General features: G+C 39.5%; 1 protein-coding gene across 8 annotated transcripts in view; it reads right to left on the reverse strand.

Moving 5' to 3' along the window:
- The window catches only part of nrxn3a (neurexin 3a), a 223,155-nt gene that overhangs the window by 67,262 nt on the left and 144,164 nt on the right, over positions 1 to 11,729 (reverse strand). For 7 of the 8 annotated variants that reach the window (XM_020615712.1, XM_020615710.1, XM_020615718.1 and 4 more), the window contains 6 exons: positions 6,803 to 7,006; positions 4,721 to 4,747; positions 2,150 to 2,269; positions 1,758 to 1,878; positions 804 to 1,064; positions 134 to 324 (listed from right to left, as the gene is read on the reverse strand). In XM_020615712.1, the coding sequence (XP_020471368.1) occupies positions 134 to 324; positions 804 to 1,064; positions 1,758 to 1,878; positions 2,150 to 2,269; positions 4,721 to 4,747; positions 6,803 to 7,006 (924 nt within the window). The remainder of the gene's footprint in view (positions 1 to 133; positions 325 to 803; positions 1,065 to 1,757; positions 1,879 to 2,149; positions 2,270 to 4,720; positions 4,748 to 6,802; positions 7,007 to 11,729) is intronic. The other variant, XM_020615713.1, reaches the window with a different exon arrangement.

The raw sequence follows: 11,729 nt of genomic DNA on the forward strand, positions 1-11,729 counted from the left end.
ATTAATATCATAAATAATATTGTAGGAGACTGAATACATATATTTGTAGTAGTTCAAGAACTAGTATAGCTGAATGAAAAGTGGACACACAAAGAAACATAAACATGTAACAGCTATAATATCATTTGCTTACCTTTCAGGTCCAGGTTCTTGGCCCCATTGATACTCTGACTAGTGGTTGTAGCATCTACTTTCAGTGTGTGGGTGTTGCTGTTGTCTCGAGTGATGGCCACATTGTGCCACTGGTTGTCATTTAGCGCCCTATCACTCCTGCCCTTGATCAAGTTGGGCCCATTTCCAAGGTCAAAAACATAGTGAATGTATCTGAGTAGAAAAAAAGACTGTTAGTTACCTAATGCTAAAGAAATCTTAAGCCCTTAAACCTGTTTTGAAGGGTTAATGAACTGGTAGCCCCAAACCAGAAGGTGAGTTCTGACAACACAGCACATACAGTACAGTCCAGTGCAAAGGAGGGAGATGGGCAAAGACATGGGTTAATTTCAGTCAGTCAGATAGTGCAAAGTAAAAACTACTGGTAGTTTGGTAGAAATTTAGCCTGTGCTGCTCTGCCAACAGCCTCTGGCAAATCAGAATGTGTTTAGTTGCTGTGTCTTTCAGTTGTTCAGTTGTCTTTCAGCAGATTCAGTGATAAGATGTTCATTGCTACTAACAACCCCACTGATATTGTCATATTGTTTTCATATTGTCATCTGATGAATTAAAGAAATATCAGGTATAACTGGTTTAATAATAAAACAATAAGTAAACAAATATTACTACTAAACCTTCAAAGTAAAACTTACCCTTTAACTAGTTCTACAGCAATAAAATCGTTGCCGTCTCCCGAGTTGAAAAGTATGAAGCCATCTGGGGAGGTGGTCTTAAACTGGAAGAAGAGGTGCATGGATGTGTAGGCCTGAAGGGTGGCCAGACTCAGGTAGCTGCTTTTGGATTTGAAAGTGACAGGATCGGCAATAATGGAGCGAATCCCAAAGCGGGCATTGAGCTCACAGTAATCAATGTCCCCATTCTTACACAGGTCGATGTAGAGCATGCCATTAAACCTGAAGACAGAAAAAGAATAGGTACTTGAAATTAATTTATTCTAAATAAAGTCCTGCTATTCTTGCTCTTCAAAATCTGGGGGAAAAATTACGTCTGTTGAGGATAATTGAAAGAAAAGAAAAAAGTGTGATATACCATAGCTAAATAAACCTCCAGTTAACACATTGTTTCTAAAAAACAAAGCTAAATATGTTAAGAAAAGTGCATGCACCTCCCTAAAGCTAACTTCTTTGCATCCGATGTATAGGCCAAAGAACAATATTGTAAAGTAAAAAGATTATGGCCCACACACTTATTTGACGTTCCAAAAAATTATTTTTTATTCAGGTTAAGTTGCCACACTGGAAGTCTGTGATTTGGGAGCTGAAGAATACCACAAGAAGCTACAATAGCCAACACACTGCCTGATGGATCATGTGTCTTACAAAGTTTTAAGATATAATGAAATTGAATTTACACATTCAGGAGACATGCTGATATATTATACTTAACACTAAACCTTCTCACTAAATTTGGCTTCAAATTAACCAAGACATGCTGTAAAACCAAAACAATTACATAGAAAGGCAAACAAATTCTGCAGAGTTGCAGAATTTGGACGATGATTCTCTGTGGTTTTGATACCTTGTCATTTGAATTATTGCTAATATGCAAAAAAAAAAAAGGTAAATCTAAAAATGTGCTCTGATTACCTTAGGCTCTGCAGATGACCAACAAAGCTGGATGGGATGCTGGAAACAAATCGGCGCTCTGTCATGATGCCTGTTTCAATGTTGTGGAACTCCAGACGAGTGTGGTCACCCACCATTTGGCCTGAAGATGGGGAGGGTGGAGGGGATGGGTTGAAAAGAAAGACAAAAAACCAAAGGAAAACAGAACACTGTCTGACACTAACACAAAAGGGCTGATTTCAGGAGAAAATTACATTAACAGTATTAGATGGATGCAAACTGTCACTATTGGTTATATATCTACATGTTTTTCTTTGTAGCAGAATTACACATTGATACTATCAATCGCTATGGCAGCACACCACAGGATGTCACTATACCACTGACAGAGCTGAGTTGATGTAAGTAAGTACCTTCTGCTACATCATCGTCAACCGTTAGCTTGTAGGTTTTGCCTCGACGCACCACACGCACTGTATGCCATTCATTATCATTGAGCTTTTGTCCTGCATACAGGGTCTCTGGTCCCTTGCCTGAGAACAATGGTCAATCACACAGTTAAAGACATCCTGAGCCTAAAACCAAACCTTTGTTTTCCCACCAGTCAGTCTGGAATCATTTGAAGAAATTCTACAAGCAGCTTAGTGGCTTGTAGTTTCAAACTAATACTTATACCTTTGGGAAACAAAGGTTTGGTTTAGTCAGTGAAATACACACTGAAAATATACACAGTACTAGACATCTATGACATCTGTAATTCTCTATGCTGCAAAACAGAGTCACGGCTCTAAAATAGTGTGAACAGAAAAAGGGCAACGCAAGTGGGGGAAATTACTTGTACTCATCAGAGGCTGATGGAAATCTTTTCCTTTCATTACTTCTCTTGCTTCCATCCTTTTGTTTCTTTCTTCATTACCTTATCTGACCATGCAGTGCAGGCCAAATTAACAATCAGAGATACCGTTTCAGTTAAGCCACAACTGACATTTTCAGCTGCAATTGAAAGCTGAGACCTTCACACTTTAACTAATACAGGTGTTTTCTGATCAAATGCACCTTGCCAGGAGGACACTGCTTTTCTGTGTCTTTCAAAACCATTACAAATGACAATTTAGACACAGAAACTACTTGTTAAAGACATAGAAACAATTATGGTAGAAAAAAACTAGTGCTGACCACTTGTGTGTTATTACATACAGTACTAAAATGTGAGGACAAGGATCTCCAGGGCCTCATTATGAGTAAAAGTAATCCACAGAGAGTGGCTATAAACAAGTACAGGTCATAATAGCGGCAAACTCACTTGTAGTGCAAACAGAGCTTACTGCTTCACCGTTTCTAAACTTATAATGTGTGGAATGTAACCTGAGCTAAGGATATACTGTCTACAAAATTCGCCTAACAATAGAGAACGATCCTGCATATTTTTGGAGACTGATTTTGAGACTTCAACTTCTATGATGAAACTACTTTTTTTTTTTTTTTTTTACTTAGGAGCCTGATTCAATAATATTTCATTGTGTGAAACATGATTTTTCAGTCTTTGGTTCAGATCAGTTTTTGGGTTGGGCATAGGGATATACCTAACCGAGGTTAACAATCAATCAATAGAACAGTAGTATGGGACATTTTAAAATTGTATGTTTTTCATATCAAAAATGTAATGACTGAACAAGCCCACTAGATGGAAGTGTTTAATCTCTTACACTATTAGGTTTTTCTTGAGTTAAAAATTCCCACTGGCCTCTTTTGAAATATTTTCCACATTGTATGAAAGTAAATTATTAAATTCAAAATGCCACTTTTTAATGGCTGCACCATTCTATCGCATTTGAAATGTCAGTCAAGTTGACCTTTTCTCCACACTTCAGCGACTAGTCACTTTAGTTAACATTTAAATCTGAATATTGACAGCTCAGCCATACCAATATTCAATATAAATATATCAAGTAGTCATATCCAGCTGCCTAGATGGGACTGTATGATCCAGACTTTTAAGTTCTGTATGAGATCATTTTGGGCCTGTGGAACATTCCTTGAACTTCATTCAGAATGGATCCTTTTTATGCTGTTTCTCTCTGTTGAGACTATGTCAAGTTACTTCAGAGTACTGTTGTATCTGTTTGGTATTTGTAGTTTCATCCATTTAAATGTGGTTACAACAAGGTTTTATAGTTATCTTCATTCTCTAATCCATGCTAATACTTTCTGCTGCCTTTCCCAGACTTCCAAAAATACTATTCCATACATAGTAGTGGATGTTTTGGTCTAACTGAATGTGAGTTTTTGAACCAGTACCATATCATGCACTACTCACAAATTTTTATGGGTGCACTATAATGAAATTTATAATGGTAAGCTATTTATACCAATTATTCCTTCTTTATAAATAACATTAATGAATGGAAGGAATAAGAGAGGGTGATTAAGAGATTCAGGTTCAGGATTAGGATTATAAATGGGTGTAGGATTAACATTAGATGGCCTGTGGAGGTCCACTAAGTAGGTAGACAGCTGCAACACCTACAGTAGAGCATTATTATGATTTATTGAATATTGTAACATATATTGTTGTAGCCTCAAAGGGTGAATAATGATCCTAAGTAGCATTCAGATGCAAGTATACTCTGCAAAAACCTGCTCATCAGACTGTAGTCAATTAACATCATCACTTGTAATAAAAAGTGATGCGTGGTGAGTGAAATATGCATTATATTGTAATTATTGTAAGAAATAATTATTGTAATAAATTAATTAAAGCAAGTCACCACTCATTCCATTTGACTGAGACTAGTCCAACCAACTGAGCCAAGTCATTCTCCACCTGATAGGCTTAAAAGAAGGTGGAGGGTGGTGCAGGACTCATGTTTTAAAAAACACATTCTGTTAAAAAACAAAGCAAAACAAACAAAAAAAAAACCCAGAACAAAACATCAACATACCATCAACACAGAAAGCAAAATGAAACTTGAGTGTTAACTTACTGGAGTTACAGTTTATCCTGATACAGTCTAGATGGGGAAGAATAAATGACAGATGAAATTGCATCCTTCAAGGTTACTGCTGCAGACATCCAAAAACAAAATGTCCACCCTTCCGGGGACGTACACATGCAGGAAGCTGGCCATTTTATACATTTGTTATTTATGTTTAGACAAATTACCATAAAATAAGTGACAGGTTTTAAAGATTTGCCAACATCATCATTTAAAAGTAAATACAATAATGTGCAAACTTATCAGTCATACTATAAATTTGTGCTAGCTGCTCTTCCAGAGCTTTTTTTGTGTAATATAGAGTTTAAATGTATTAATTGGTTAGGCACAATACTGACAGTAAAATGGCCACTTGTAGTACCAGCTACATGAATTTTCCAACCCAACACCGACTGTTTCACTTTAGGTTTAAACATTCAGATTAGAAAAATCAAAGTCTCTGGCTCCAAAGCCTCTGCACCAGCAACGTGGTAGCAGCTATCTCTTTCAGAGCCATGGATCTTTGAAAAGTTAAGGAATACAGACTGATATGATTTGATTTGCTAGTAAAACAGCAAAAAAACTTGAATTTGTGAGACATTTGTGTGATAGAGAAGGAATGTCTGAAGTATCTGAACAGACCCATTGAGACCAGAATAACTGCAGTGAAAACAATGAAGGGTTGATCACCATGTGTCTGGTGGTTTCATGTGTCGTCAACCGCAACAGAAAAGTGGGAGCAAACAGCCACGATCCAATCAGCACCAGCACCATGCAGAGGCACAGGAACCCCAATTGTTGCATCTGGAGGAGTGTCCTACGCCTACATGTGTCACTAAACTAGATCAGAACTACATTTATATGTATACTTTAAAAATGTTCTGTAGGAAATCACACAGGTTTACACAGGTCAAGAAATCATATGAGCACTTTTAGACCTATAAGAGCTGCAGTCAATTTGACTGAAATTTACGGTATGACTTGCATAAATTAATATATTCAGTTCAGACATTATCTAAATGTGGCTTGGCAAGCCACCTAGCAACTGTTTACATTGCTACTACTTTAACATTTTATGGGCATTAATTCAGTTCAGTTAAATTCAGTTTGATTTGTATAGCTCCAAATCACAATGAAAATAATTTCAAGGCACTTTACACAATAAGATCAGGACTTACAAGACGTATTGTATATGCACGATATAAATTGAGGTATGTAACAGAACTTTCAGTGTGATATTCTTTACATATGACTGGAAGGTGTTTGGGGTCACAGCCAGCTGTTGGTTTTGCTGGGCTCTGTTCTCGGGCTGTTCACCTGACGGGCCGCAGGCTTAAGGCCTTTGAAGGGGTGAATACCATCTTTTGACAAAGCATGATGGAAAATGGTGTTGACAGTTAAACATAAAAGCAAAACACTGGGGAAATAAAAGCATAGACTTCCATAAAAGACACCATCATTAGCAAAGAAAACAACCACTCAGATGAAGAGGAAGGTGACAGAAAAATTACTTGATGTCAGACAGAAAAATGAAGTTAGTGAGAAAGTCTTTTCTAATGTCCTGTCAAATGACAACTGAAGCTCAGATTCACCTCTTAGAAAGTCTCAGCACACTTCATTCTTAAAAAAACACTTTATAAGAGACTAGACTTTAAAGCCCAGTATCTACATCACAGTGCAGATTCTTCTTATTGTGCTGTGACTGTCTCAAAAGATCTGTAAACAAGAATATGAATATGACTGTGGTTTGTCTGATTCAAAGATGGGCCAAACATGTTTATCACTGACATAACATAAGTCATGATGGTAGAGCCTATGATGTTATCTAGGAAATAGTTGGATTCAGGAAGCAGTCCATGGTTATTGGTGTGTACAAACTGCATTAACAACCATGCAAAAAGGCAAAAACTGTCTTATCTATGTTCTAATGTTGGGAGAAACTGTTAAGGGGTCATAGTGATGAGTAACTGATGAAAAGACTGTGCACAAAAGATAGAGAGTGAGAGGAGGGAGAGGTCACCGGTCAACAGTAAACCGTCTCATGGTGAAGGTGAAGGTGTGGAGGCAAATGGTGGGGAGGGCATACGGTACCTAGGTTGACTGTGAGTTTGACACGACTGCCATCCAACTCCAGCCTGAGCGTGTCGGCTGAGTCTCGGGAGGTGGTGGCCATGAGGAGGCCATAGGCCCGTTGGGAACAGAAACGGAGGGAGACATCCTCTGCCTCAGTGTGCATGACGGTCGGCATCACTACCTTCATGTACATGCTGCCATCATAGGAGAGGATGGAAGCCTCTGTGAGAGAAAGGCAGGAGCACAGAGAGATGTTAGTCATGACAAATAAGGTTGGAGTCAACACAACAGGCTGGTATATGATCCTCTGACTTTTCATTGAGAGCAAACATTGAGTCACAATTTTAATTTGTTTACTACTACTTATGTTGCATCTTGTACAAAAGTTGAACAACAGGAAATCGAAAACTTTATTTGTCGAGTGTGACAGATGACTATTACAAACTTTCTTCTGATTATTAGGTGGTAGCAACACACCATGAAAAGTCCTGTAGGTTATTCCAGAGTCTGCATAAATATACACAAGAAAAGCACAGTCTATGTGTGTCATTGTGGCTCTAAAGTGCGTATGATCAACAGCAGTACAAACAGAAAGGAGGATATTGATGGTGTTAACCAGTTTTCACATAGCCTACATCCTTTCTGATGGTTCCAGATTTGTGTCACACCACATTTTGTTGTACTTAAAGGGTAACTGCACACTAAATTTGTTTGTTTGTTTTAGCAGTACACATAATAACATGGAGTGTTAAGGACATATACTGTCAATACAGGTGATTTTTCCAACAAAATCCATATTGTGTGTGTGCCTTCTCTTTAATCATGACAACATAGACAAAACTCTGAGGTATACTTTGTCAGAGCCCTACCCACAGTTAACAGCCCATTAGCATTGGCAAGCACGATAAGAGCTAAAAAAAATGTTATTAACAAGATTTATTGCTCAAAAGGGACAGTACATACAACACAGTCACACAGATAAGTTGGCTGTTTTCAGAGCTTAACAGTACATTTAGGTTTGATGAACAGTAACCTTAACCATGAGAAACAGCAGTGCTACATTACTGACACTCTCCAGGTGACAGACACACACAGCAGAGCCTCTCCTACAGTGCTGCTAGCTCAGCTACACCTCAGGTATCTGTACAGTGACTCTCAAAAGGACATAAACCTGCTTGTAGTGACTGTCAGAGCTTGACCAGAGTCTGTTTCTCCAGCAGAGAAAGGGACACTTCAACAAATGCTTCCCAATATTGTTAGCTTTGACTCTATCAGTGTTACTGTGTGAGCAGTGGTCAGTGTCCTCTGACCCTCAATGTCACACATTACATAGTGCCAAAGCCACGCCCCCCTCTCCCCCTCTCCTTGCTCCTCACTCCTCTGTTGCACTTTTTTAAATGTGTTGGGAGGCAGAAAGTTATGGAATGAAGGTGTGTAGTTACCCTTTAATATCACAACTGTCAGGCACGTACTGTAGGCTAACCCATGGGTGCTCATGGGCTCAAGTACCCACAGACAATGCAGAGCACCCAGAGGGAAATCATGCTGTATGGAGACCACATCTGGAGAATGGGCTATTACATCATCCAGTGAAGATAAAAAGAGAAATACTGTCAAAGCCATGAATCATATTTTTTTTGCTTAACCTGTGTCCATTCCTAGTGTGTCATTTCACAGCAGAGTGGTGCAACTGTCTCAAATGCATATTAGTGAGTTACCAGTAAAGGAAACTTGTAGAAGCTGTACTCACCTGCAGTGACAAAGTGAGAGCAAAAGCTATCATTCTGCACCTGTGGTGTTTTAGCTGATAAGGGTAGCTTGAGAAAACTTGATTTTATGGTCAACTGCCTTTTTTGCTTTCATTTCTTCAGTAATTTTGCCAACTGTGTTTTCTAAGCTCAGGAATCAACTGTCAGCGCTCTATTTTTTGTGACAGTGCAATGACCAGTGCAAGAGGCACTCCAGCAGTTTGGTATTTTCCTGATCTTGAATTGTGTTTTGCTGGTCTGTTTGGTATTTTGGTGCTGAGTGCAGTGTGCACAATAGATACAAATGAAGCAGCGAGTCATCTGGAGCACCTTACTCACATGCATCTATATTTCTGCTCTCCTCCCTCCTTCATCTGTCCTCAGACTGGTTAAAGTCGAGCAGACACTGTACTTTTAATGATCATGTACGATGTATTAACTCACACTATATGTTTACATCGACCCGACTGCACGGCCAGAATCAGCGACATCACTGCTCACACTGGATGTTTTAACAGAACCCTGGAGCTGATGTGTTCATTGACAACTCCTGTAAAGTTTAGGTCAATCAAGAGAAAACCAGCATTACCTTTAACCATTTTACTTGGCATAGATGATGAGCAGCAGTAATCTGCTGTTAGTATTTCTCCTGTTGTTGCAGATCATCACAACATTTTGATGACACATAGTACATTGTGGCGCTGCCAGAGCTTGATTAGCCTGGTGCATATGCGGTTTATAAATACAGTATGTTATATCCAGTCTATGGCCCTGTTTCAGTTGATTCTGTGCACAAAATGTGGCATAGGATCTGTGCCATGTTGTTATGTTGTTGTCTTTGTACTCACGCAAGTGCACTGATTTAACTTTGGAATGCGGATCTGCAAGACAGCCGACCAGATTACGGACATGCCAGAAATCCATTTGAGCGGTCGGGAGTCAGGTCGTTGGTAGTTTGGTCCATAAAACTGGTGCCGGTGATGTGCCCTGCTTACCCTGTAGACAAATGACAACTGATTGGGCCGAATCAGCCTTTTTTTATAAGTAGTCGAGTGCGACTGAACTGGGGGCTGAACTGGGAATCTGTACAGTGTCTACTTGCCTTTACTCTATATTAGGTTAAGACCTGCATTCATGAAACTCGGCCAATCAAATCTGGTGAGATGGAAGAGTAAAGAGGCAAATCACAACAGGTGAACATGAATACACACACAGCACCAGCACCAGGCAGACCATTTTTGGCATATAGGTTAACAGACCTGTGATTTCAAATTCATGCAGGGCATGCAAGCAAACACAACAGCTTGGAAATTGCAGAAACAGAAAGAGTTACTATTACACAAAGGCTGCTTCCACTGCCAACAACAATTAATCCCTGCCAAAACGTGAAGTCGTACAGTGTACGCCTCATTTATTTGGCTCCAGCAGTTGTGGATTAGCCATCCCACGTTGCTCTTTTCAGTCTATGCCCCGTCTGACTGAAAAGTGTTGACATACTTCCCTGCACTTCAGACTGACTGCTACATCAGGCTGTGCTGGTTCTACCATCAGTGTGAAATACAGTGTTTTCAGACGTGGAGTTGTTGATCATGCCAAGCGGAATGAAATCTGAAAGCTCAAAGTCACACACAAATAACAGGCAGTGTGTGCCTAACATACATTTGTGCTATGGATGAAATCATAACAGCTACTGACTGTGCAAGTAAACACATTTATCTCCATGACAACTGAGCAAATAGTCCATTGATAAAGACAATACGACAGTTCTGGAAAATACCAAGTGAACCTTGACTTAGGATTGATTTGTGAAATATCAATATTTTGTTTGTTGTCCACTAATTCTGAATGAATTGTAATCAACATTTAATCCATGTTTATCAGTTGTACCGCTCACGTGCATTTGGCAGAATAGATGGGCTTCAGTTTTAATCAGGCCAGCTCTCTTCACAAGAGCTTTAATGGTTCACTGTTCAAGTTACTCTGCTAGTTTCTCGTCCTAGCAGAGTAGTGTAAACAGAGCAGAGATTATGTGCATGCCCAGTTGACTCTTACTTCAGAGACTGTAAAAAGTGATGGACGTTCTTAGCTTTTGCAGCTCTATTTTGAAAAATGACAGGCTTCACATTTTCATGAAGAAACATGTCACCAAGTGCAGCAGTGTGACTCACTAGTGTGTTTTTAATGGACAACAATGGAGGTATATGGAGCAGGCAAATAAGGTAAACAGGTTCTGGAGTCAAAGTACAGCAGATTCATTGTTGGTTTTAGTCTCTGTATGAGGTTTGTGGAAAATAACAGAATCATAGAAAATCACTGACCTTACGCTTCAATGAGCCATCCCAGCCAGGATGACCCAAAATGTGCACGAAACACCAGAAGTCAATATTTTTAGTACTCTCTGTCCTCTTCATCTAATATTCACTCACATCTGAAAGGCAGTGCTGCTTGCTGTTTCCTTGCTATCTGCTGGCATCAGTCTGAAGTGATTATTTGTCCTGTCACAGTAACTTAATATGATAAATGAACCAATAATACGCCAAGACATTATGTGTCCTCTAAGTGTCCTTTGCTCAGTTTTGCTGCATGAGTAGAAAACTGAAGTTCTGCCAAGTGGCCAGAGAGTGGAAACTCAGACCATCTGTCTGCTGGGAAAATCAGTAGGCAGTAAAGCAGGAAGGGGCAATGGGTAGAAAAGAATAAAGAACAGGGGAAAGGGGAAACAGAGGATGGAATCAATTGTAGGAGAAAGTACTGGGTATCATTTGACTGGTTTAAGGAATTAACAGAAGTTAAATTTATATTAAAAATTGAATGATTCATCAGGAAGTGTGTGCCTCCAAACTAATGAAGCATGGGATGTGCTATCAGAACAATTACACAAGTTTGAAGTGTTTAGTTATAAACTATTTATTATAAATGGGTTAAATTAATTTGTGAGGATTTTAAAAAACGGGAGTACGGGGTCCGGGGCCCTTTGCTAAGGGCCGTCCGGTCCCTGTACAACCGAAGCAGGAGCTTGGTTCGCATCGCCGGCAGTAAGTCAGACTTGTTTCCAGTGCATGTTGGACTCCGGCAGGGCTGCCCTTTGTCACCGGTTCTGTTCATTATTTTTATGGACAGAATTTCTAGGCGCAGCCAGGGGCCGGAGGGAGTCCGGTTTGGGGACCACAGGATCTCATCTCTGCTTTTTGCAGACA

The sequence above is a fragment of the Monopterus albus genome, unplaced genomic scaffold (genome assembly GCF_001952655.1).
Source record: "Monopterus albus unplaced genomic scaffold, M_albus_1.0 scaffold169.1, whole genome shotgun sequence".
Taxonomy (NCBI): Eukaryota; Metazoa; Chordata; class Actinopteri; order Synbranchiformes; family Synbranchidae; genus Monopterus; species Monopterus albus.